General features: G+C 40.3%; 1 protein-coding gene across 5 annotated transcripts in view; it reads left to right on the forward strand.

The window, feature by feature from the left end:
* The window catches only part of ABAT (4-aminobutyrate aminotransferase), a 124,403-nt gene that overhangs the window by 44,978 nt on the left and 54,157 nt on the right, over window positions 1–25,268 (forward strand). For 4 of the 5 annotated variants that reach the window (XM_067551276.1, XM_067551279.1, XM_067551277.1 and 1 more), the window contains 4 exons: window positions 8,424–8,555; window positions 20,181–20,278; window positions 21,929–21,958; window positions 23,606–23,723. In XM_067551276.1, the coding sequence (XP_067407377.1) occupies window positions 8,486–8,555; window positions 20,181–20,278; window positions 21,929–21,958; window positions 23,606–23,723 (316 nt within the window). In that variant the 5' untranslated portion in view covers window positions 8,424–8,485. Of the gene's footprint in view, window positions 1–8,423; window positions 8,556–20,180; window positions 20,279–21,928; window positions 21,959–23,576; window positions 23,724–25,268 lie in introns of those variants that run through there. The other variant, XM_067551280.1, reaches the window with a different exon arrangement.

Genomic DNA, 25,268 nt, shown 5'->3' on the forward strand with positions numbered 1-25,268 from the left:
TTTTCAACTGAAAGTGAGCTTGAGACAGGATGGAAAGTCTAAAAGCATATGAACTGAAGGGATGACCCCAGAGTTAGGAGTAGGAGGTCCTCAGTTCAGATCTTAGCTCTGCCTTGGTCAAATCATTTGGTGATTTTTGCCATTTGTAGAATATGGCTCATAATACTTACTGACATATCTCTCAGGGCTATTATGAAGATCAATGTACAGTGCTTGGAACATTAAATGCAAATATTATTGTGGCTTCTACATTTTTCAGTGCAAAGATCAAGCTTTGGCTTTTGCTGCTGCTGCTTCCAACCCTAAGATTTGTTTATTTTAGTGCTAACTGGATGTATAATGGTGGAAGGTAGATTTGCAAAAAGCCAGCCTGTTAAACAGGGCTCATGCTATCATGTGTAAATCTGCTGCTGCTCACTGTCAAGACTGGGAAAAGCAAAACTGGCCCACTTATTTTCTGAACAGTAATCATCTTGCAGGGCGGGGGTGGGATGGAGTGTTCGATCCTAGTAGTGTCAATAAAATGAAAGTGAACAAGCACATAGGAAGAACAAAAACTCAGGCTTGTTTGTAACTATGACAACCTGTGTCCCTGAGAGCTCAAAGGCAATTGTGGAGTTCCCAATTATGTCTTGTTCTACAGAGAACCTTTTAGACTATTAGAGGAATAAATAGTCAAAAACAAATATCAGTGGGCAAAATATATCCATGGCTAAAATGGTATCAAGGGCAGCAGTTCGGGCTGGCTGCCTGAGTACAAACTTCCCTGGAACCCCTGGGCTAGCCAAAGCTGCTGCCTCTGCTACCCACGGTTACACTGCTGTTTTTAGTGTGCTAGCTGGAGTAGAGCTAGTATTTGTCTGTTTGCCTGAGTTGGGAAGCATGCCTCCCAACTGCAGTGTGATGTACCTTGTGAGAATGCATGCATTGCTCATTACATTATTAATAATGCTGGTGATAATGCTTCTGGTGAACTGTGCGGTTCAGTGTAGAACTCTCCATGCACTGGTGTTCCTTTTTTGTGCTGGCTTTCTGACTACTCCTGTGAAACTTTGTCAAATAAGTGTGTCTCCCTCTTTCTAAATGCTGAGAGGCCTTGAAGAAATCCCTCTGATATGCTGTGGACTGTCACACCAGGAACCCAGCAACGCTGAGCAGAATCCTTCCACTGAGCATGGCTCAGTTGCTGTAATAATCCTGATAATTGAGTTGGTGCTATAGTCTATTCATGATTAGCTCTGTTTGATATATACTTGCCATTGAAGTCCAAGGCTCTAGAACTGCCATGAAGTCAGTTGTGAGACTGAACCCCGCCCCCCCAAGCCTGCATAATTGGGAGTTGGTTGGCACAAAACAATATCTGGTTGCCAAATGTAATTGGTGTGTGGCTTTCCTTTTCCCATTGCCAGTTTCTGCTGTTACCTTTATGTGTTTTTCCCCTCTTGTGTACCTTCTCTGCAAGTAATAGCTGTCACCTTAGCTCTGCCCAGGCTGTCTTGTTACCTTACTATGGATTGCTTGGTGGAGTGGTACTAAAGGAGTGCCAGCCAGTCCTCCGCCTGGAAGTATATATAATCTCCTTGAATGCACTGAGCTCACATGGATGACACAGGGAAGGTATGTTGCACTAGCTCAATGCTACTTCCGTTTGATAGCATTTTCCTACTTCCTTTAATGTGGGTTTTCAGGAAACCTTATCTTGGCCTTTGGTTATCACATTCCTGCAACTCCCTGCACTTTGAATATTCAGTGTGAAAGCTTTCACCTTTGTTACATTTCATATCAGTTAATTTTTTTTAAAGATGATGGTTAAAAAAAAAACCCTAAAAGCCACCTCCTATTTTATATACCTTTGTATGATTTTTGGTGGCGTTGGGGCAGAGCTTCCAATACTGAAAGTACTCCTATGTTATCCTGAGGTTGGTGGAGAGGATGTCACCAATAGCAGTGAGGTCTTTGCCTGGCATTGCAAGAGCAAAGCTATCAGCATAAATGAACATATGCAGAATTGTGTCAGGTAAAACGTTAATAAAGGTATTATACACAGATCCTTGAGGTAAACCACCACAGAGGGCATGTGCTTTGCTCATCTGCCCATTCAAAAGGACACTGTAGCTTCATTTGCTCAATATTATGGCCAAGAGTCACACAGGACTATGGCATTGATGACCTTTAATGCCTTGAGCAATGGCCCACATCTCCCTACTGTGTCACAGGAAGTGGATAAATCAGTCAACGCTGTTTTGATTAATAGATTCTGCTGGAAGCCACCCTCAATATAACTAGTAGTGGTGAGAACCTGGTTGCAGCAACTTCGTCCCAATCCAAAACTAGCCTGTTCCTTTGGTAGAATGACTTCAAAGATGGGGTAAGATAGGCCAATAAAACCCTCTCCATTAACTTACAAGTTACCACGAGAATATCTATTGCTGAGATAAGAATTGGACAACTGGCCATAATGAACATCCAGGTTTCCTCCAGGACAGACATCTTTAAGACCATGCATGATGTACATGGTGAGGCCATACTTCGTATCATTCACGGTGGCAATGATCATAACCATGAATTTTATCTTACAGCTTGCTTATAGTCTGCAGTATGAGTTTCTTGTAGAGCAATATCATCAGTGTCATTCTCCTTAAGAACTCTTGAAAGATTGTCACACACGTGACAGACCTTCCACATTAAGTTGGTACATACACAGCACTTATCCATGTTCTTTGATGCTGTCCCGCACAAGGACTCTTAACTGATTTCACATTGCTAATCATACCGGAAGATTGACCAATCGATGTCTGGCTGCCTTTAATGACATTTGCTATGTAAATCAATAACATGTAACAAGGGTAACCAATAACGTGTGAAGATTGTCATGTTGCTTCCTATTCACCAATGAAATAGTATATAACCTACTTCACATGATGCTTATTGACTGCTATGCACTTTGAAGCCCTGGAATATCAGGTGCTATGTAAGTAGCCTCTGATGTAGCTGGCAGGAAGTCCTTGGGTTCGCCCACCCTTGCTCAAATAAATCCTGGGGAAGAACATGACAATGGCTAGAGCTAACTGAACAAGTAATTTATTCTAAGAGCTGAAACCTGCTCCACTACCTCCCTCCTCCCCCAGCTGTTTGTGAAATGAGCAGAAATAGTTCTGCCTCTGGGCTCTTGGTGAGCTGTTTTCTCCAATATTATTTGTTCATGATTAAATATGATGGTGATGTTACCTAACATCTACAAACAGGAGAGAAGTCTGCTTTAATTCACCGGGGGGCTTTTATGCTTTTTGGGGAAGGTTAGGATGGGGAAGAGAGAAAAGAGGAAGGGGAGAGTCAGCAGGAGATAAAAAGACCAAGGAAGAGTTGGGATGCTTTTTAAATTTTCACTCTTCTCTTTATTGCAAGAGAGAGCGTATTACATTTAGCTACATATATGGACCCTAGCTTTGTAAACAACCGGATCCTCATGCTCTAAAGAGAGATACATGGGCTCTTTTGCAGACTTAATGTTAAGGTTTTTTTGTTTTTTTTTTTACTGACATTCAGACAAGTAATTCTTTTTTGCACCCAGATGCACTCTCTATTTTACAAAGGATGCATTGAGGTGACACATTTGCATCTCTCACCTTTTGGATTATTGTGTCTGTGGGTTGAGAGAACCGCCCTGATAAGTGCCACATCCCTATCTAGGAGATAGTGATATTTATTTGCAGTGTGAATGCTTGTATGTACATATTTGTACGCTATTTCGGACACTTTGTCTTACCATGAATATTCTTGCGAAGAACTATTAAAAAGGTTTGTATATATCATCGTAGCAAATTCAGTGTTTATTCAGAACAGTATCTGTGAATCCTTTTTTGCAATATTTGCCCAGCTCCTTATTATTGTCCCTTCTTGCTGTGAAAAGTGGCTTTTGTTTTGGCTCCAGGATCAGGAGCAGTTAGCTGACTTGGGGCTTGTCAACACTTAAAATGCTACAGCAGCACAGCTGCACCACTGTAGGACTCAGTGTAGATGCTACCTATGCCTGTGGGAGGGATTCTCCCATCAGCTGGGTAATCCATCTCCCAAGAGGCAGCAGCTAGGTCGATGGAAGAATTCTTCCGTGGATTTAGTGCTGTTTACACAGGAACTAAAGTCGGTTTAACTGATGCTGCTTAGGGGTGTGGATTTTTCATACCCCTAAGTGACATAGTTATGCTATCCTAATTTTCTAGCATAGATCAGGCCTTTTTGCTCACTTTGCCCCCACTTTTTAAAAATAAAATATCACTTGACAACAGTGTACTGAATTGTGAAATGAACTACTCATCTCAGCTTTTGAGTTAAATGTCTATTTTGCAAATTATCCAAACTGGCACATGTGCTTGGAAATGGAACTACTCTTTGGCTTTTAGAGGTTGTATTTCCAGTTCTGCCGTTAGGCTTGCAGATGGAACAGTGTAGAGAAGTTTGCACTGTTGCTGCCTGCTTGGAACCAGGTGGATGGGTAATTACAGAACTGTAGTCCCTAGGGCTGTCAGTCTTGCACCTTTCACCAGCAGTAAATTGGCTTCATGAAATCAAAAAAACCCTTTTCTTGCTAGTTTGGAAGTAAGTGAACAGTGAGAGTGAGGTTCAGAGTATCTAGGGGTATGAACAGCTAATTCCTAGCATGGTGGCATTACTGCCGTGCCTGCCTAGCAAAGTCAAGGTTTTGCAACTGAGGGCAACCAACAAAAAGCATAACTAAGGAAAGCGCCCATTCTCCCCAAATTGTTGTGGAGATCTTTGGGGTAATTGCACTGCACAGCTTGTGCTGCAATTTTCTAAACCACTTCATTGTTCCTGGTTAAATGGTTTTTCAGCAGTTGAGAGAGAGCTGAATCTGCCCCCATGAATTTAAAGCAGGCTCCTGTGTCTTAAACAGGAAGAATGAGCTAGAAGACTGCAATCAGCAGCAATGATGTCTTCTCTCTCTCATTCTTGAAATATGTGTGTTTCACCTCTTACTCTGGAACTTATTCTGAACAGTGGTTTCAGATACAGATTCTCTGAGCTTCATTGTAGACATGTCTTGCAGGGTGTGTTTTAATAAAATGCAGAGTATTTCCAGTGCTACACTGAGTGTATGTGTTTAAAACAAATAAACCAAATATAAACAACTAAATAAAAACCCAGGCCTTTAAATTACATGCCTTATAGAGTAAATTATGCTGAGGTCTGGTTTAAAATAATATTCACTTTCTCTGCCAGAAGAATATGACTGTGTGTGTGTGTGTGTGTGTGTGTGTGTGTGCGCGCGCGCGCGCGTCCGCGCACACATACATACATATTCACAATACACACTCAGGGTGATGTTACTAAGTTACTTATCCTGTTCCTTTGACTGGCTGGTCTGCATGCTGACTCACCTCCCTAGATTACATTCTCTAAGGCTGAAGCAGCTTCAACACAGCAGCAATTAAAAAAAAAAAAAAAAAATCAACCTTCCATAGCCTTTTTTCCTCTTTCTTCCATCAAATTCTATCTGCCTGAAGTTCAGGATGGACATGATTCAGTCCTGAGTCAGTCACAGCTTTGCTGTTAAACACAACTTTGAAGTCTGGTATTTCACAGCCATGCAAAGGTGTCACTAGAATTTACTAGCAATGCTGAGATAGAAAGTATATACAATTGTAAATGAATACTGTTGTGTGATGATGGCGAGTATGTTAAGCCTGATCTTAGTTTATGAATGGTGATGAGTTCACAGCCAGAGGTGGAACAGTTGTTTGTCTTGTGTAAAGATATTGTTGCAGAAGTTAGGTTTGTAAATCTGTCTTTGACCCAATCCAGGTCATGCTAACTTGACTTGGCATTTTGCTGTCTTGTTCCACCTTGCTTTATATGAAGTTATTGATTCGGTTAACAAACTATAAAATTACCAGTTTTCACTTTCCTTTGGTTTACTTCCCCCTCCTCCCCATACACACAAAGCATTTGCAAAATTGAATCTCGTGCAGAATGTAACTCTTATCCTCCGATGAAGAACTCATTAATTCACAATATTTTGTAAAAGTGTGCTCCCATTATTGGAAAGAGTTGTTTTCATAAGTGAAAACTACATTTTATAAAATGGAATGGAGACATTTTTGCTAAAACAAAAAAGCATTTTTTACCTACAAAATTTACCTTGTGCCGTTAGCAGAGAAATGCAAAAAACTGGAGTGAAATGTGAAATATTTTGTTTTTCATAAATCTGTCAAGAAATATTTTTCTGTGGGCTTTTTCTTGGAAGATGCAGTATTCTTCCCTCCCAGTTCTAGTGCCAGAAAAACTGAGAAATGTGGTGGCTTGACCACTAAGGATGTGTCCACATTAGTGCTTACGTTCAACTTCCCATTGTTAAGCTCCGCTGGCACTATGAGTGCTAGTGAAGACAGACTCAGGTGTACTATCCTTGTGTCAGTAATCTGTGATCTCGGTGGATGCAGTGGAAACACATGATTCTTGTTTGCACTAGTTCTCCAGACATTGCTTGCACAAATAGTGCTAACACTATTGGGAAATTAGAAGAAAAACCGTAAGTGCAGACAAGATTCATGAATGGCAACAACTTAATGGGCATTTAGGCAAATGTACCAATCAGTTTAAAAGACATGACTTTGTGAGAAGAACTATGCATAATGGAAGTAGAAAGGGAGTTGGTTTTCTTTACTATGTGATAAAGGATATTTAAGTTGTGGAACAGGTTACCAAGGGAGACTGCAGAATCCCTGTCAATTGAGGTTTTTAAGAACATTTTAGGCAAATACCTGTCGGAAATGGTCTAGGTATACTTAAACTTGTCTCAGTGTGGGGGGATGGATTAGATGACCTTTTGAGGTCCCTTCCAGCCCTACATTTCTATGATATATTCCAATCTCAGGCTGCAAAATAGTAAAACTTTGTAAAACAGCTGTCAAGCAGGTGAGCTACTTAACTTGTTAAAATAATAATTTTCTGTTGTATTCAAGGAGTTTTTACATAAAGCTAATGCCCTTTCAAAATGTAATTTTAAACATCCCATAAAATAAGATTCTAGCAGCAAAAATATGAGCTAATCTGTTCAGGGGGAAACAGCTGATAACTCAGAGATTTAGTGAGAAGGGAGATATGTGAAAGGCAATGATGCTGGAAGAGACCTAAGGCTAGGGGTGATAGTAGAAAGAAAGTAGATATGCAGTGTGGTATGGCAGTAAAACTAAATCCATTGCCTACAGTCATGAATGGGGATAACAGCTCAGCTAGACTCTATTCCCATTGCTGTAGATAATTCAGAGTAAAGAAACAGCCATGTTACAGTTCAGATCCAAGTCGTGACTTCGTAAGGTTACTTAAATTGCAATGTCTTCCCCAGGATACCTATGCACTGCACCCATGGTTTTGGTGATGGAATTTGGCCCATAATATTGATTAGTAGTCAATGAACTATCTGTAGAAGATACTGAATGTTTTCATGGGATTTGTTCCCCTCTTCCCTCACACACACACACTTCCTGATACTTAGCCCTTTCCTTCTTGTTGGCTTTATAGCTTCTTTTGCAGAATGTCTCTGGACATTTTTTATTGTGTGGAGTCAAAAAGAAAAAAAAGTCACGGCCACTTCCCATAATTTATGATGAATCTAAATGACAAATCTCTTTAAGAGTCACAGACTTGTAACTATTTTTGAAGCCCTCGTCAATGCTGTTCCATCACATACACAACAAAGCATGCTAGAGAGAGAAAGTAAAATGAAAGGTGATCTTTTGTGCAAAATGTGCCTTTTATTGTCAGATGCTGGACTTTAGTTCATAACCTAAAGGGGATCTTATATCCTGCCTGGCATTTGCAGTTCCTGGAAGCACGAGGGTCACAAATTGAAAGTTGCGAACAGGAATTGAAGCTACCACAGGGAAGCAGTGTGGTTTAGTGGATAGGGCCCTGGACTGGGAATTAGGAGACCTTTGTTTATTCCTTGTTCCACCACTGGTTTGCTCGGTGACCTGGGGAAGTCACTTGCTCTGCCTGTACCTCAGTTACCCCATCTGCAACATGGGGATAATGATACTGATATTTTTAAGTGCTTTGAGAGCTACTAATGAAAGTGCTATATAAGAGCTAGGTAACAATAATATATATATTTTTACCTTGTAGTAATAATGGGGGAGAAGAGGAAATCACCTTCCCCAAGTTAACTCATGGCCTGTTCATCTTGTTTCATGTTATAATGAGGCCACCTATGTGCTCTCTGGCTAATCTGAATTGTAAGATTAGGTGTGGCATCCATGGGACTTGTAAGCCTTTATTAGTGATAAAATGTATAGATCCGGGCTCAAGAAGTCCATCTCCATTTGGATGAGTGAAGTGGTAATCATGATGACTAGATCCATGGAACAGAGAGAGAGATTTTGTTTTGCCCTTTTTTTTTCTTCCAGAACATCAGCTGGAATAAGGAGCTGTTTCCAGTTTGAGGTTTTTCTGGTTAAAGAAGGGTAAAATGGCCTCAATGTTGCTCAGTCGACAGCTGACTTTTTCTCTGCAACAGAACTCCAGGCTATTTGCATGTGGTAAGTATTCACTTCATGCTTATATAAAATATTATCAATGTAATTTACTACTGCCAGGTTTTGTCTGATAGTCTTGGATCCTCCAGATTTTGAAGAATTACTGCTGCATTCAGCAGCTTCAACTAATGCTGCAGTCATGGTCCAGAAATGTCAGAAACAATTGCTCTTAAAGACTGCAAGCGGTGGAAGAAATATTCAGTTAGGAGGTGTTTTGTGCTAAAAATTCTATTGTGCTAAATGAAACTAATCTCTTTTTCAACCTCTGAATTCTGCTTTTATGGGGCATCTCTCTGACATTGTATTGTGTGGAAATGAGAAATCAACTGTCAAAAGTGGCCTTTATTATTTCTTCTTCTTTATGAACTTAAGGTATGATCCTGCATTCCCTACTTTAATGAAGTCAATGGGAGTTCTGCATTTGTAAGGGCTCCCTTATTGAGAGCACATTACCTTTATGACAGTGCATCAGTTAGCTATGTATTTCATACAAGAGCTATGTAAAGTGTCACACAGTTATCTGATCTTACGTGTATAATGAAAAAATTGTCAATTGGCTACTGCCCTGTATGTTAGTATACTGTATAGAAATATTAAACCTACAATCTCTTCAAAGCAAATATTAAACTCTTTGGCTCCGCATGATCTTTTCTCAAAGTGTAGATTGAACTGGGTTTTGTATGATAAACCAGTATAAAATTTAAGAACTGTTTTATCCAGTATTATATCAAATGGAATTTGGAATGAATGGCTTATTCTTAGTTGCTAATAAATATTAAACCCACACTGAAAAAATCCCAGAGAGACAGACAAACCTCACCTTCACTCAAAAACTAAATTGCATGCTGAACGAATTGACTTCCTTTTAAATGCTGTACTTCAGAGAGCAGCTGACCTCTGCTTGACATACTCAGTCTGTTCTTATAACTATGTGGATGCATCAGGTCAATGTTGCAGTCAGGAAAATACAGTTCTGTTCATGCCAATGACGCACTAATTGTCCATGTTGTGTAAATGTAGGGATCATCCAGTCAATAATGGATGACGTAAAGTGCTTGGAGCAACCACGCCCTTATTGGCTATCAGTGCTGTGAGCTCATCTGTCTCTTGGAATTATGTTCCCAAACCAGGACAAAAATTACATTGCAGTGGCAGGGGGCAGGGAAGATTTAGGGGGTTGGAGTAGTAGGTCATACAGCTCTGTGGCGTTTCCCACCCTCCATGGGTCTGAAGGTGAGAGTGAGAGTGTAATGTGGAGTGTGGAGTAGGGTGAGCTGTGGCCTTTCTTCCTTGCCCAATTCACCCCAAATGACAGTAAATCTGCAAGACAATACAGTTTGAGGCTACATTAACTTTTCAGAAGAGTCCCCTCTACACTGGGGAACCTCCTTGAGTGTGCGGAGGCCCCACCAGGGAGTTAGAGGGAAGAGAAGATGGTCCTGGAACCAGGTATGGGGCTCAGGGCTGCCACATGAAGGATATAGTAGGGTTGGGGGCAAAGCTCTGTAACTCTACTCACTTATTGTGGTGCTCTGTCCCCTTCTAGTGGTGGCTGGGCCACATAGAGGTTGATGAGCCTACTGCATCCTTGGCTAACAGAGCAGTGTCTTTTAGCTCAGGCAGTAGAGGCAGGCTCATGCGCTGAGAGCCAGAGATCCTAGGTTTAATCCTGCTGCAGACAAGACTCTCAGGAGCATGATGTTACACCTCACCTCTCTGCAGAACAATATGTGGAAACCTTGAATACACTACCACTGAAACACTATCCCACAGATTTTCCATTATTATTAAGCACTCAGAGTACTCAGTGCTGTACAGAACAGAGAAAGACCAGCCCCTGGGAGTTTTATTGATAATTGGGTCTACAAATTTATCTCAATTTTGAGCTTAACTGTGGGGAAAGTGAATAAAAGTTCATAGAAGTCATAATAACTTGTCACAATAAATGTTGATGGGAAAAGGTGCAAGAGGTGCACAGAATAAATTAGTCTAAATGAAAAGGCCTATTGATATAACCCAAGGATTGTATTATGGTCATGTTTAGTAAACGAGAAGTGTGGGACTAGAAATTAATGGACCAAAATTAATGTGTTGGAAATTAGGTCTAATTGGTGGACAAAATAACAAAGTGATAGGCTATTCAACCCATCTCTCTCTCTTGGAGTCCTTTAAAAAAGAAAAAATAAAGAGACTTTGGAAGGAAAATTGGTGAACATGGGCCTTCACTAACTGAAAGAGAGAACAGGAAGGAGTGAACTTCACCATCATGGCTTTCACCTCCACCATCTTTCAGGGTTCACTACTGGGCCTTTGTTGGCCTAATCCTGAGTGTTGTCCTGACCAGAAAGAGGAACCCAAATGACATTGCCACCTCCACCAGCGTGCGTGCTCAGTTGCATGTGCTCTCTCTTGCCCTCTCTCCCCCTAACTTGTGTGTCTTTTTCTTTCCCTACCTTATTTCTTCTCTTTCCTATCCCTCTTCTTTTTCCTTCTGTTTAATAAGAATCTGGCTTAGCCGGCCAAGACTGCATATTTTGCAGCACTGCTGTGAACCTTTGACTAGAAAGGCAGCTAACAGCAATGCCTTAAACAACCCAATGCTGGTACATGTTTGCCAGGTCTCAGAGTGGCTGCTAAGTCTCTGTGCTGTGCCTGTGTTTCTCCAGCAGTGAGGCTACAAGTCAGAGTTAACACCAGACATAGAAGTTGCATTTTCTCTTTTTGCTGTTCTTTTCTCTTCCCTCTTGTGTGTGTGTTTGTCTGGTTCTGTCTTTTAGGAAACGGGATCGGATTTTAACAACCACTCCAGCCCATCACAACTAACTTTTTATTTTTCCCCCAAAAAGGACAGTTATTACTGTCTTTAATACCATCTAAAAGACTGCTAAATAGAGGGGGTTTCCTTTTAAAAACTCTCTAGCTACAGGGAAAAGGAACAAGGGATGTTGGTAAAAAGAAAGCCTTATTTAATGTTTTACATTTCAAATGCTTTAACTATTTTTTCTTCTTTTCCTTATCTTTAATAAAAGGTTAAAAGAATTTTAAGGGTGTGTTTTCCATGGTACCAAACCGTGAACCTTGTTTAAAACTGTTTAATGTTGTACAGGGTCATATCCCTTTGACTCTTTGGGCACATTTATTCCATCAAAATTAATATTACAGAGATTGTAGTGGTTTTCAGTTGCAGCAGTCCCCAAAGCTCTCAGGTGGGTATCAAAGCCATTACAATGATTTCCAATAAGTTGGATCTTTGTATGTTTCAGTATTTAAATAACAAAATTTAAGTTGGGGGGAGAAAGTGACTGTTTCCTTGTAGACGTTTGTGTGGTTATGCACTGTCATGCTTCAACTGTGAGCACATACTGAGCATAATAATTATGTACAGCTTGCCTCTACAACAAATGTATTTTCAATAAAAGGATTGCTATGATTGATTATTCTCGACTTCCAAAGCACAAGTATGGGAGTCAGCATTGTGCTGTCCATCAGAGTTAAATAAACCAGTCATCTGACAAAGAGGTATGTTTGAAGAAATGGGGAAATTGATGAGCTGAAATTCAGTGCAGTAGGCAAATGTAAAAAGGTGATGAGTAGCCCTACAATTAAGTGTAGAAGAGCGGGTGGGAGAAAAGTTTCACTAAAACAATATTAATTAAAAAAATTGTCATGAAACTTTTGTCAGTGGGGAAAAAAATGGTTGTATTTAAGCTAAGATAGATCTTAACTCCCCAGAAACTTTAGGGAGGGCTGGAGATCTGACTGTGGTTGGAGCTCATTTCTAATGTAAATATCCCCTGCAGTGTTTTCAAAGCAATGGCTGTGCAGTACTGTGCTAGTCCATGAGAAGAGAACCAGAAAGGCAAAATGACTAGTGTGTTCACAGTCCAAGCTGATTACAATGCAAAAACTAAGCCAACAGTATCAATCTGAAAAGCAAGCAGAACTTTTAAAATTCTTTTAAAATTTGGTTTCTAAAGTATTTATTGATAAACATACATTAAAATATTTGTGGTTAAAAATCCTTTTAAAATAAATATCCCGTATTTTTCTTCACTGATTGAGCTCGAGATGGCTGTCCCTAAAATTAATTTCTATTCTTAAAAAGAAAAAATGGCACATTTAACAAATTAAACAAAATAGACTGAGCACACAGGATGTGTGAATGTATATGAAATATATGTAGTAATGTTTTCTGAGATGTAAGTAGAATAACTTGCAGGAGAATCTCTGTATGAGCTTTTATGTTATAGAAAGAGTAGTGACTCTAGATGTTCCCTCGTCCCTGGATTGTATATGATTTATAATCTTAAGAAATAAAATTCTGGTTCTGTCACCATTCCAAGATACTGTATATTTATTGGAATTGGTAACTTCAGCTCTAAATATTTGTTCCATTTCACACTAGCACTAGCAGAGTCTTTGCTGTGCTGTTCAGTGCATACTCTCGCTGTGACACAAGGACTGCCTTCTGCCATATACATATACACACACATTTTCTATCACTGAAAAAGCAGTTGTAGAGAGGCACGATGATCCAGTGGTAGGGAGCTAGACTGGGACTTGAGACACTTAGGTTCAGTTCACTGCTCAGCCACAGTCTGCCTGTGTGACCTTGGGCAAATCGCTTAGTTTCCCTGTGCCTCCATTCCCCCATCAGTAAAATGGGGATAATGGCACTTCCCTGCTTCACAGAGGAATGTTGTGAGGATAAATATGTGAAAGACTGTGAGGCTTTCAGATACTATTGTGATCTTAGATAGACAGATTGTAAAATCAAAAGCTCTGAAGATTCCTTACTGTTAGTCCTATTCCTTTGTCTATATTAATATTTGTCCTGCTCCCCCTTCCCTTTTAAAGTTTGCTCTTTGTTTTTTATAGATGTAAGGGAGGTGCCTAAAGGGAAATGCTGAACAAATTAGGGCCTGGGACAGAGTGATCTGCACTCTCACTTGCATGGTAGAATTGGTCCTGGTGTCTGTTATAACTACAGGGACTCTGTTCTACTTTTGTGCTGCAGGATTTGGAGAGTGGGTCTGGGATCTTTGGGTATATACAGGCTCACTGACTTTTCCAATCTACGCATCTTGTCCCTTTTACTTGCTAGGTTCTAATAGATTCTAATAATTCATTCTTCTCAGGGACTGGGCAAGGTGATTTTGGTAAGAGCAGTTCTATAGCCGCTGCTCCAGTTTGTGTCCATTTCATTGTGTGAAAGGACAGTCACGACTGTGGTTCCCATTGCTCTCCAGGGTGTTTGCAGCATTGTAGTCCTCACTGATATTACATACTTTTGTTACGCAGCTGCCCAGACATCTTGGCCCCAGCTTTCTCAGGTTTGTCATGGTCTGGCACCTGCAGTTGACCTGCTCTTAGGGGTGAGCATTTCCACTGTAGCCTATTTGTATCAGGTCTCTCTAGTGGGGAATTTTTTCTAGCTAGCCCCGAGTGAGAAGGGTGTACCAAAGTACAAGCCACCTTATGTGGAATTTGTTGCACTTAGTGGCTTCTAATGTTAAACTGTAAGCATTCTGTAAAAACAGTCTCAGTTTGCAGGGTGTTATGCAATAGCACTGTTCGCTTTCCAAGTAGCTCATGCTAACATGGCCTATTGTACCTCCCTGACAAGATCCTTTAGTAATAGATTCTGCTCCCAGCAGCTGACAGAGAGAGATTGGAAAATCAAAATCATTTTTGTATTGACTTGCAGCCTTCCATTCCTAAACTACTGTTCTGAGGCTTAAGTGGAGACCTTTTTTTAATCAGACACAATGAAGTAGGACAATGAATATTCAGTAATAGATCTGCATGTGTTTTTGCAATATTACAACTATCATGTAGTAATGTAGAAAGACTGTTTGCCTTTGGGGAAGAGGATCTTTCACTTCACATGCTCTTGCAGAGGAAAGGAGGAGGATTCTTCAATGTAAGTGTTTATTCCCAGTGTCCCCAGAAAACCCAGTTTTCTCTCCTCTTTCCTTGAACTGGGTTTTCCTCTTGATTACATTGGTTTAACTCCACTGTTGTCAGTGAAGGGACTGCTAATTTACATTAGTGTTCTGTGAGGCCAGAATTGAACCCCAGGGGTTTTTACACCCATCCTCCTGTTGGCCTTTCAGGGGTAAGCACTCCCTCTGCAGGTCTATACTAAGCACTGCTCCCTCCGTCACTGCTGTCTGTTTATCATGTAGCCACAAGGTTAGAGCACAAGGAGCTGCACTGTACAGCAGAGCTATTAAAAGGATGCACCTATTAATTAACGTACGAGATCTTTGGCTGGAAGTTTCCATAGTAAAGTGAAATATTGTTACACTTGATAAAACTTGATTTTTATTTTGTTAATTTTGATGGAAAATATCAATGTTTATTAAGTAATTTTTCAATTTTTATCTATTACATTTTTTTCACAGTTGTGGGAAATGAGGGGGGGAACAATAATTATTTAATGATAATAGATGTTGAGAATCAAAAAGTTCAAGCTTTAACCATTAAAACACAAACTGTCTCTACATTGTGTCTAAATATACAAAGTAAATGGCCTTAAATCAAACTTGAATACGTTTTCAAGCAGCCCTTTTATTACTTTGCTTATCTGTAAATTTTGATTATTGATGGAAATAATCTTTCATCGGTTTCTATATATACAATGAAATCAATGTTTATCAACATTTACTGATAAATCCTCCGAAGCCGAAGTATGAGTATTAGAAATGCTTAGAGAGAAGGCTTGTGAGTGATGGTGGTAGCATAGAAAAAGAAAGAAGAAAATAACTATCCTTTTCTCTTCTAAAGCAAATGATGCCATCCTATTACATTAAGAATGACACTGTGCTTATTTGTTAATATAGCTGAAGTATTTAACAGTAAAAAAGGGCTCTGTAGAACTTTGACAAGTCAGCAACGAGTAGGAAGGGTGGAATTTAACTTAATGTACTTACTGTCTTTAAACTGCAAATTGGTTTGCTGCTAGAAAATTATCTACAAAAATATATAGCATATTAGTAGTAATACTTGTATTTACATAACCCCTTTTATCTGAGGATCTCCAAGGGCCCTGTCTGATAGGCAAAAAAATTGCTTTCTGCAGTCAAGTTAACCAAAAACAATTGAAAAGTCCTCTTAATGCTTATTCAAAGGCTAACACTTTAGACTAAATACCTACAGCTACAACAGGAACGGCTAACAACTTCAGAGACGTAGTCTGCAACATAACAAGCAGGGCTTTACAGTCGTGGTAAACTAACACAATGGAAGAAAGTACCTCTTTCTGCTCATCAAGACATTGCCTAAGAGTTTTATGAAAGTCAGTGGATGAATTTGGCCCATTGATGAAATTTACAAACCCAGCTTCAAGTTAGTTTGTTTGCTTACTCAAAAAAGCTATACTGGTATAAGCTAAACTGTAAATTTAAATCACTAATATATCAGTATAACCTCTGCACAGACACTCTTATTCCGGCCTAAGAGTGCCTTTTCTTTGGTTTATCTTACGTTACCTTGGGAGGGGTTTAAACTAAACAAACAAACAAAACAAAACAAGAGCCACTCTTACACCAGGATAAGAGTGTCCACACAGGAGGTTATACTGATGTATCAACATCAGTGTAAATGGTAAAACTTTCTCAAGTAGACAAGCCCTTAGTCTGCTACTGGCAAGTGGTCAGCATAAGTATGCAAAATACATGGGATTGTTGAGGGAAGTTTCAAACACTAAATGCTTTTAAATTCTGAGGAGTAAGGCTGTAACCTGACCCTAGTGATGTTTCACATGTTTGATCTTCCTATAATTATAAAAACAGTATAAATAACCAGTTAGGGGCAGGAAACACCTAAAACTGTGATTTGTTTCAACCTTGCAATTACAGCTAACTTTTAAGGACAGAGGCCACATTTTTCTAAACCTGGTGCCCAGAGATAGGCCACTTCCACTTTGTGCCTAATTTTTCAGAGCAACTCCAGCACTCCAGTTGCTTTCCCTTTGCAAGTTACGTTATTAGTAAAATATCAGACTTTGTTGAGAAATGTAGTTTGGGATCCGTCTGGTTATAATCTGTGTGCAAGTATCTTTTGTTTGGATATATAGTACAAAGGTTCATTAAAAGTAACCATAACATTAAACATAACAAGTAATGATCTGGTAGGTCCTGATTCTCTTGGAAATAAGATCTGTTACAGAGAGCAAGGCTTTTGCTCAAGTATGTTGGACAGGGTTCCAACAAGCCATAAAATTCCTAAAGTTTATCCTGTTTTCACTTAGTCAATTTGTTAATCTTTGCATGCCTAAGTAGATGTAATGGGACAAGGAGATCTGAATTTACTAATAACAGCCCATTTGTTTGGGCCTCCCTGTAATAGATAACATGGGTTTATGTGGATCTATTCATCCTGGAGGGATCCCAACATTCTGTAACAATTTAGATACTGATAAAGCTGGGAATATGTGGGTCAATGCATTGTCCATTCTGCGTTCAGGAATAGTGGACACCTTTCTGGACATGAGTGGGGATGTTTGTTTGCTCAGAAAAGGTTTATCCCTTACTCTTTTGCCTGGACAGTGACCTAGAGAAGGGACCTGGATTTAACACATGATCTGAAGGACATGCCCCATGTGAGAGGTAAATGGAATACTCTAAGGATAGATTTACTTTTAGCACTGCCAGAAAATGAGAGAGCTACTGTGCACCCATAATCTGCTGAGCACGTACTCAAATAAAATGGCCAGAGGTTAAAACAAATTTACAGGTGCTGATAGCCAGAAAATAGATCAGTTTGAAGCCAAACTGGGACTAATTCACCAAAGGCTTTGTTAGCTTTTTTTGTTCTTTCTTTTGTCTGGACATCTCTTCAGTTTTCCACCCAAGAAGAAAAGGGAATTCTCTTCAGATTCTCTTATCTGGTGAAACATGCATCTGTTGTTTTGTTTATGGCAAAGTTTCTCAATTTCAAAGAGAGGGGGGAAAAGGTGAAGTCATCAAACATGATCATTAACCTGATAGGAGGAAGGGGAGAGATTCCTCCTCAAATAGAAGGGAGTAATAAATCAGATCTGCCATTACATAGGTTCTCATACATTCAGGTGCTCTGTTAACTAGATGTGTCAGCTTCTTGTTTGGAGAACAAGTATAAAAATGTATTTGTATCTCGTATCAGTGAAACAGCCTAGAAGTTATTTGCCATTAGTGGAAAATGAAGTGTAATATATTGCAGACGACAGCAAACAAGTGGGGAAAATTGATATTTGCATCTCTCATTTTCAAATGGCTCTGGGTCACTGGCATTTAATGAAAATTAAGATAGTTTGGATAAACTGCTCCTGGAAAGATTTTATTCAAAAAAATCTGTTCCACAAATTGATCAACATTTCTAATTTGATTAAATCACATTTAAGGCTCAAAGACTGTTATGTTAACTTGGAAGCACTTCCATGTTTTCAGTTCAGTTGAATAATTCCTGCACTGTGTGCCAGAGATTTAGTTTATTCATACCATAAAACACATGAGCTATAGCAATGTAAATGTATGCAGCACTACACAGTACAGTTCTGTTTGTTTTAAAGTGTTATGTGTCCTTAGTAAATATCTAGTTCACAGGAGCTTTTTCGTAAATAACAAAAAGAAAAAATGACTCTTGCTTAGAAGGTCTTTGCTACTCTGCTGAGCGTATCTATTGTTTTTCTTTTTAGTGTTCCTTAGAATGCTGCAATGTGCTCTTTTTTAAAAAACTGATCCCATCAAAGAGAGAGCATGTGCACATGCATATGCACAGTTACCTATGGATTATTGCTTTTGATGTGAGTGTTCTTAATCTGCACCCATTCTGTTTTCTTCAGTATATGGCCAGATTGCTCAGAAGTGCTCAGAACCTCTGAAAATCAGTCCGATGTAGATCATTTTAACTATGCAATGAATCTAGCTGCTGAAAGAAATTAGTCCTTTGTGACTTATGCCTTGAAAACCACTAACCAGGGGAGCAGCACAGTAAACTCCAGATAGCTTTCCCAGTGTGTAGCTCTTGCCTTAGCTGGTGGAATTTCTGTTGGAGGATGCATTGGGGAGCACCTTCTACTTCCCTTGCTGTACCATTTAGAGCAGAATTTGCCCATAGAATAGATATTAGATTTTTTTAAATTAAAAATATATAAATAAATAAAAATCTAAGGGATGGATAGAATACTTAGCTCTGAGTCTTTTCACAGTGTTTTACAAATGTCTCCTTCCCTCCCCCCCGAGGGAGATAGTAAATATTAACCCCATAGTCAGTATTTGTGACAGTTGTCTTTATTTTTGGATAAATTTCCATATATAATATGATCTAGCTATTTTTAATGAAGTTGGTATTTATTAAACATTTTTTCATGTATCCTGCAAATTGATGGGATGATTTTAGGGGCATGGTCTAAAAATAATCTGTGGAAGGATGTGTGTAAGAGAAGGATATTGTGTTGCTAAGGTCTGATTGATTGATTAGTATTTATACAGAACATCACAGATGTAAAGCACTGTTATATTACTGCTAACCGTTAGCAATATCAGGTATGCAAAGTTTACTTCGCCTAGCTCTTTTGGTCTGTAAGTACTACCTATTATGTACTTCGGTGCTCTGAATACTTTGTGTCCATATCAGTGTATACAGGAAATGAATATGGACCCTTGACCAGAAACTCCACTGACATCACATTGGTAACATTTCCTTGCATATGTTGTAAGTTTAAAAACCTTAAGATCCTACAAGATTTCCCTTGCTCTTTTTCATCGCATGTGAACGCCTCAGATTTTACTCAGTAAGCACTACTTAGATTGTATCTTCTGAACCATTTTAATCTTGAATATTAAACCTTGCAGTTTTGGTGTGGACAACAGAAAAAGCTGTTTTCTGCATCCCGTAAAACACATGCAAACCCTATATTTTGCAAAAGTTCCTTTAAAAAAAACTGGAGCAGTCTGTTACTGATGAGGCATGGTAGTTTTCTGCCTTTCTGCTTCATTAGAGATGTCAAGTCTGTTATCTTTCCTCCATTACACGCATGGCTACAGAACAGCAGTCTAGCCATAGGTCAGCATAAAGATAACCACTGTGATCCAGCTTTCTGAGCTGCAGTGCATACTGTCTTAGTCATGAGTATTCTTTTGTTTTTCAAAGCCATTTTTCTTTTTTGAGGTGCACATCTTTTACACCTTTGGAATTATTACTAAGTATACTGTAACACCTTCTATTTGAGGACTCCATGGGAATTTTCAAATAGTCACTGCATTTCTGCAGATAATGAATCACTCCCATCTTACAGATGGGAATCCAGAGATAGACTTGCTTAATGTAACACATTGAGTCAATATCAGAGATGGAAATAGGATTCCTGACTCCCATTCCCCTTTCCCTAAACAGTAGACCAATGCAGAGCTGGGGAGGCCCAATTCTGATCTTACTTGCTCCGGCATATTGCTACTGTCTTCCTTGAAGATACGCCTGATTTACACTGGTACAAGATCAGATTCAGACCCTGAAAGTTCTCTTTACAGAGTACAACATAGGTGTCCTCAGCTGTTGGATATTCTTATTATAAAGATGAAGAATTGGATATTTATTTTGGGGAGCATTTGTAATTTAGTTTTTTACATTGTTTATTTCTTACAGGGTACAGATTGATCAGTCAAACTGCAGCTAAAATTGATGTGGACTTTGATTATGATGGACCATTAATGAAGACAGAAGTTCCTGGGCCTAGGTCCAGAGTAAGTTCACAAAGTTATACTCCTTCCAGCCTCCAAAAAGTCATATTTTGATTGATCAAAACGCAATACTATGCCTGGTATATAAAAACCAGGAGCTAAAGATTGTAATGATAAGTAAATGCAATTACACAATAAACTTAATCCATTTTCTTTCAAGACCCCCCAGAATGAGCCACTAGAATGGAAGAAACAACACTACAGAGCACTATTGGGTGGAATTCCCAGCAGCAAGAAAATAACTCTGCATACACTTAGATCAGGTGTTAAGACAGTGGTGCAGTTGCACCAGGGCCAATCTAGAGGTGTGCCAGGGGAGATGGCAGACCCACTGGCTCTCCAGGGCCGGGGGGGGCAGCTGGGATGGGGGACCCCTTTTGCCAGGGTGACCCAGGCCCCAGGTGTGAGCAGCCAGCAAGGACACCCAGAGAAGGTATGGGGGGGATCACAGTGCTTGGGAAATGCATTGGAGTACAGGAGGGGCAGAGATGGGAGATGCAACCCCCACAAAGAGAGAGTGCAAGGTAATAGCATTGGCTGCCTTGCGTGCAGTGGGGCAAAAGTGGGGATGGTTGGGGGGAGAGGAGCTGGGGGGCGTGGGTTGAAGCAGAACTGGGTGGAGCTGAGGATCTGGACTGGAGCTGTTGAAAGTGGGGGAAGGAAGTTGGAGCAGAGCTAGGGGGGTCTGGATCAGAGATGGGAGGAGTGGGGGGCCTTGGGACAGAATTGGAGGGAAACTGGGGAAGTGCTTGTGAGGCCTGAAATGGGGATGAGAGGATCTATCAGGGAAGTGGCAGAGCAGGAGGGGATCTAAAAGGGCCTAGAGGAGTGATAGAATGAGGGCTGGACTGAAGGAGACTGGAGTGGGGTTGAAAGACAGCGGGGAGAGGGAGGGACTGGATCAGAACTAGAGGGGACTGAGGGGGGCCATAGGGAGAGCTGGAGGCTGTAGGGGATCTGTGAGGGAGCTGGAGGGAAGCGAGGCAGGAGCTGGGGGACAGGAGAGTTGGATTGGGACTATGGGGGAACTGGGCAGGAGCTGAGGGTCTGGAGGAGTGAGGGGGCTGGATTGAGGCTGTGGAGATAGCTGGAGAGGGGCTAGGAAAGGAGTGAGGGGCTGGGAGGGCAGAGACTGAATTGTGATCGTGGGGATACTGGAGGGGGGTGGATTTCAGAATCAAGAAGGGTGCCCCTAACATATTCTTGCACCAGGTCTTTCTGGGCCTTATGCTACTGTTTTACATACCCTGTATGCACAGGGATTTTGCTGTGAGATTAGAGTATCTGAATAAAGATTAGCCATGGCTGATCAGAGAGAAGATTTTGCCCTTTGTGTCTAACTCCAGGTTCCTGATGTCTATTGCTAGTATTAAGAATTAGAAGCAAGCGAATCTGATGAAACCTCCCATTTGCTAGAAAGCAAAGTGTATTTGTTTATCTCCTAGTCCTCCAGCTGGAGCATAGAACAGGTTGAGCTGATTACAAATTAATACGTTAATTTTGAAAGTGAAGTGAGGGTTTCAATTACCTGGACATTGTTTCACTCTGACCGAGTCAGGTATTTAATAGAAATCATTATAGCAGTTCATTTGTAGTGTACTAGCTAAATTCATTATGTTCTTGATTTTTTTGTTTTGTTTTGTTTCCTTTCAGGAGTTAATGAAACAGCTGAATGGAATTCAGGTAACTCGATTTTTTGCTGCCAAACAGCATTTCCATTTTAAAATCAGATTTTATAGCTTTAGGTTCATACTGCAAAACTAGGCAAGAAAGATTTAAATCTAGGAGTAGTTGTAACAGACTGACAATATCCTGAACAAACTTTATGGAATAAATATAAACTTTATTGAATACAGCTAAACCTTAATGAATTGGGGGTAACACCTTTGGGGTACACTGTATTTCAAACGCATTTGTTTATGTGTTAACTGTGGTATTGTATGTACCTTCTTGCCTAGGGAGGAAGATACTAACGTTCTCCCTGCATTATTAGCCTTTGAAGCCTTCTCCCTCCTTCCACCCCCCCCCCCCCAACCCTCCAGACACACCCACACTAGTTGAAACTGGCTTTTCCAGAAACTAAATAGCCTTTAAAGTTTAAAGCCTTTGAGTTTAAACTGACTCATGGCCTTCTTCCTGATCCAGCCAACAGACAAGACCTCTGGTCAACAGAAGGCCCCATCCTTAGGGATGGATTGGAAGGACATGGCCTACTGAGGCCTGTAAGACTGGGTGCTTGTTCTGAGCTGAAGCTGTCATGAACTTGTAACCACAAGGAAATCCCTAGTGAGGTTGGGGTGTTGAAGGACTGCTCTTGTCTGAGCCCATGTTACAGTTGGGGTGATTTTTGGTTAGCTTACTAGCGTGTCTGTAGGTTCTTTTATTGTTTTTAGTATGTTTTCTCTGGAATGCTTTTTACCTTAAGAATAAAGTAGGCTTGCTTGGAAAGAGTTATGTGGTGCTTATAACTATAGCAGTCACTCTGTTATCTGTCTCTGAAGAGAAAGTAAGCAAGTTTGTTTAGGCAGACAGTCATTGCTGGGAGTAACACAGGGAATTGGGCCACTGAAGGGGGAATACAGGTGCAGTTGCCCTGAATTGTGACAATAGTATTTTATGGTTAAATTATTGTATAACATTTAATTGGAAAAAAAACCCTCTTAACTGTTTTTAAATGTTGCTGAAACGTTTTGTGAAGTCGATGTGCCCTGTGCCCTGTGCATAGGAGTCTTTTAGCTTAAAAGTATGTCAATATAACCAGATATTACCTTGACCAAAAGAGCAATTCTGCAATGTGCACACTTGATTTATGTGGAGAAACCACACTCTTACAGTTCAACTTTCTTCACAAGTAGGCACATACAGGTGCGCCTCCTCCCTCCCCTGCATACACACACACTGTGAGTGTATGTCTTGCAGACAGCTTGCGTGTCAATGATTAGAGAAGAAGACTCTGAGTCAGGAATACTGTTTTATTCTCTGTTCTGCTACTGACTCAGTATTTGACCTTTGGGCAAATCATTAACTTCATTTAATTCACTGATATTTGCAAAACACTTGGAGAACCTTAGGTGAGGAGGTGCGAAATACTGTACTGTATTCTGTTCCCTCTTCTGTCCGTACTGCACTTCTTATTAAAATCCCTCTTTGTAAGAGACCACAGTAAACTTAATTCCCATACAACAGAGATGTGTATATTTGTATTTTATCAATAGATACTTTTAAAAGATTTTGCTCTATATATCTACCCCATTTACTGTATATATCTCCAGATTGAACTGAATATTTTGCCACTTACTAGATTTAATGGTTGGGTTTTTTCCCTGCAAGAACGCAGAAGCTGTGCACTTTTTTTGCAATTATGAAGAGAGCCGAGGGAACTACCTTGTAGATGTAGATGGCAACCGCATGCTGGATCTCTACTCTCAGATTTCGTCCATCCCAATAGGTAAGAGCCAGATTGAACAAAAGCTCTTGGTTTGCTGTAGAAGTGCTCTTTTCTTTCTCAGTCGCTGCGGGAGAAGCTGATTGATAAAACAGTGAAATAGGTGACACAATGTATGCCTCTTTGCAGTCAGAGTGCCTCACTGCTCTATTTCTATAAGTGCATCTCTGTATAGTTGGAGGATCTACTTTTAGGATTCAGTACACATGGCCCACTTGAAGCATATATTGGGACCCACAAGGAGCCATAATAATTATCTTGGGTTGAATCACGGGGACTTGTATAACTTTTTAAATTAGTTCTTTGTTAAATTTAGTGGCCTAAATGCAATATTTGACCAAGCATATTGCTTTCTGAGACAGAAGCTGTCCTTCCACTCAACCTATCTTCCCAACTGCAGACAAAACACATTAATTCTAAGGCATTCTTACCCCCTCCCATCTCTTTTCTGTAGATGCTGCATATATTGCTTCTGAAATCCATTTTCTCTCTAGTTCCTTATGGGTCCTGGTGATGATATACATTTTTTGTCATATTAGGGAACTGGCCCTACTGAGTTCCCTTGGTGTTATATACCTGACCAGTGCTATCCCACTTTGCACATTGTTTATGTTGATCACAGCAATTGAAATAAGTTGGTTATAAGGCAGGGGTGGCCAAACTTATTGACCCTCAGAGCCGTATACAACAATCTTCAGAAGTTCGAGAATTGGGGCTGAAGTCCCAAGCCCCAGCAGGTGTGCCCTGTGGGGCTGAAGCCCCAAGCTCCCCACTCTAGTCTGGTAGGTGGAGAATGGGGGAAGGGGCTTAGGGGGCTCCACGAGCTGCACTTCAACTGTAAAAGACCCACATGTGGCTCGCAAGCTGCAGTTTGGCCACCCCTGTTATCAAGTATTTAAGCTAGGTTACCCTACATGAACTTGCTAGATACGCTTGCACATCATTAGACTTGAGGGAATTCAACACTAAGCCAAACAGTGTTGTTTAAATCAACTTGTATATTGCCCCGAATTTAGGTTCATACCACTTTCCCCTGCTGTTTTGATCCCCTAAAATACTTTTGTGAAAGGTCACCCTGGGGAGTGGGTCTGAGGATTTGGAACAGGAGAGGAAGTATTTACCCTCTAGTTTCAAAGTTCAGATGCATCACAGGTCATTAACCAAAGTCGTTAGTGTATGCCAATTGGTTGATGGTCTTGACCCAGAACTTAGAGGACAGGTGTCCACACTGGAAAAACTACCTCTAGCTGTCCTCCTTCTTGACACTCCCAGCAGATAGGCTAGCTAGATGGAAATGAATACTGAACCGTACTCCTATCCTTAGAGATAGTGTCTGTAGGCCTGTGCTGATGCAAGTTGACTAAAAGTGCAGGGAAAGCTTTCTGTGCCTCTACTGCACTATACAGTGGATGGAAGAGTTGCTATCTCTGGTTGTCAAGTTGGCACCTTTCATCTAAATTTACTCAAGTAAAGGTTCTTGTGAATGCAATGTATTCAGTATTTTCACACCGCTTTCACTTTCTGTGGCTGCTGGTCCACTTAACATTG

This window comes from Emydura macquarii, unplaced genomic scaffold (assembly GCF_026122565.2).
Source record: "Emydura macquarii macquarii isolate MOO-44397 ecotype Brisbane River unplaced genomic scaffold, CSIRO-AGI_Emac_v2 contig_1348, whole genome shotgun sequence".
NCBI classification, from domain to species: Eukaryota; Metazoa; Chordata; order Testudines; family Chelidae; genus Emydura; species Emydura macquarii.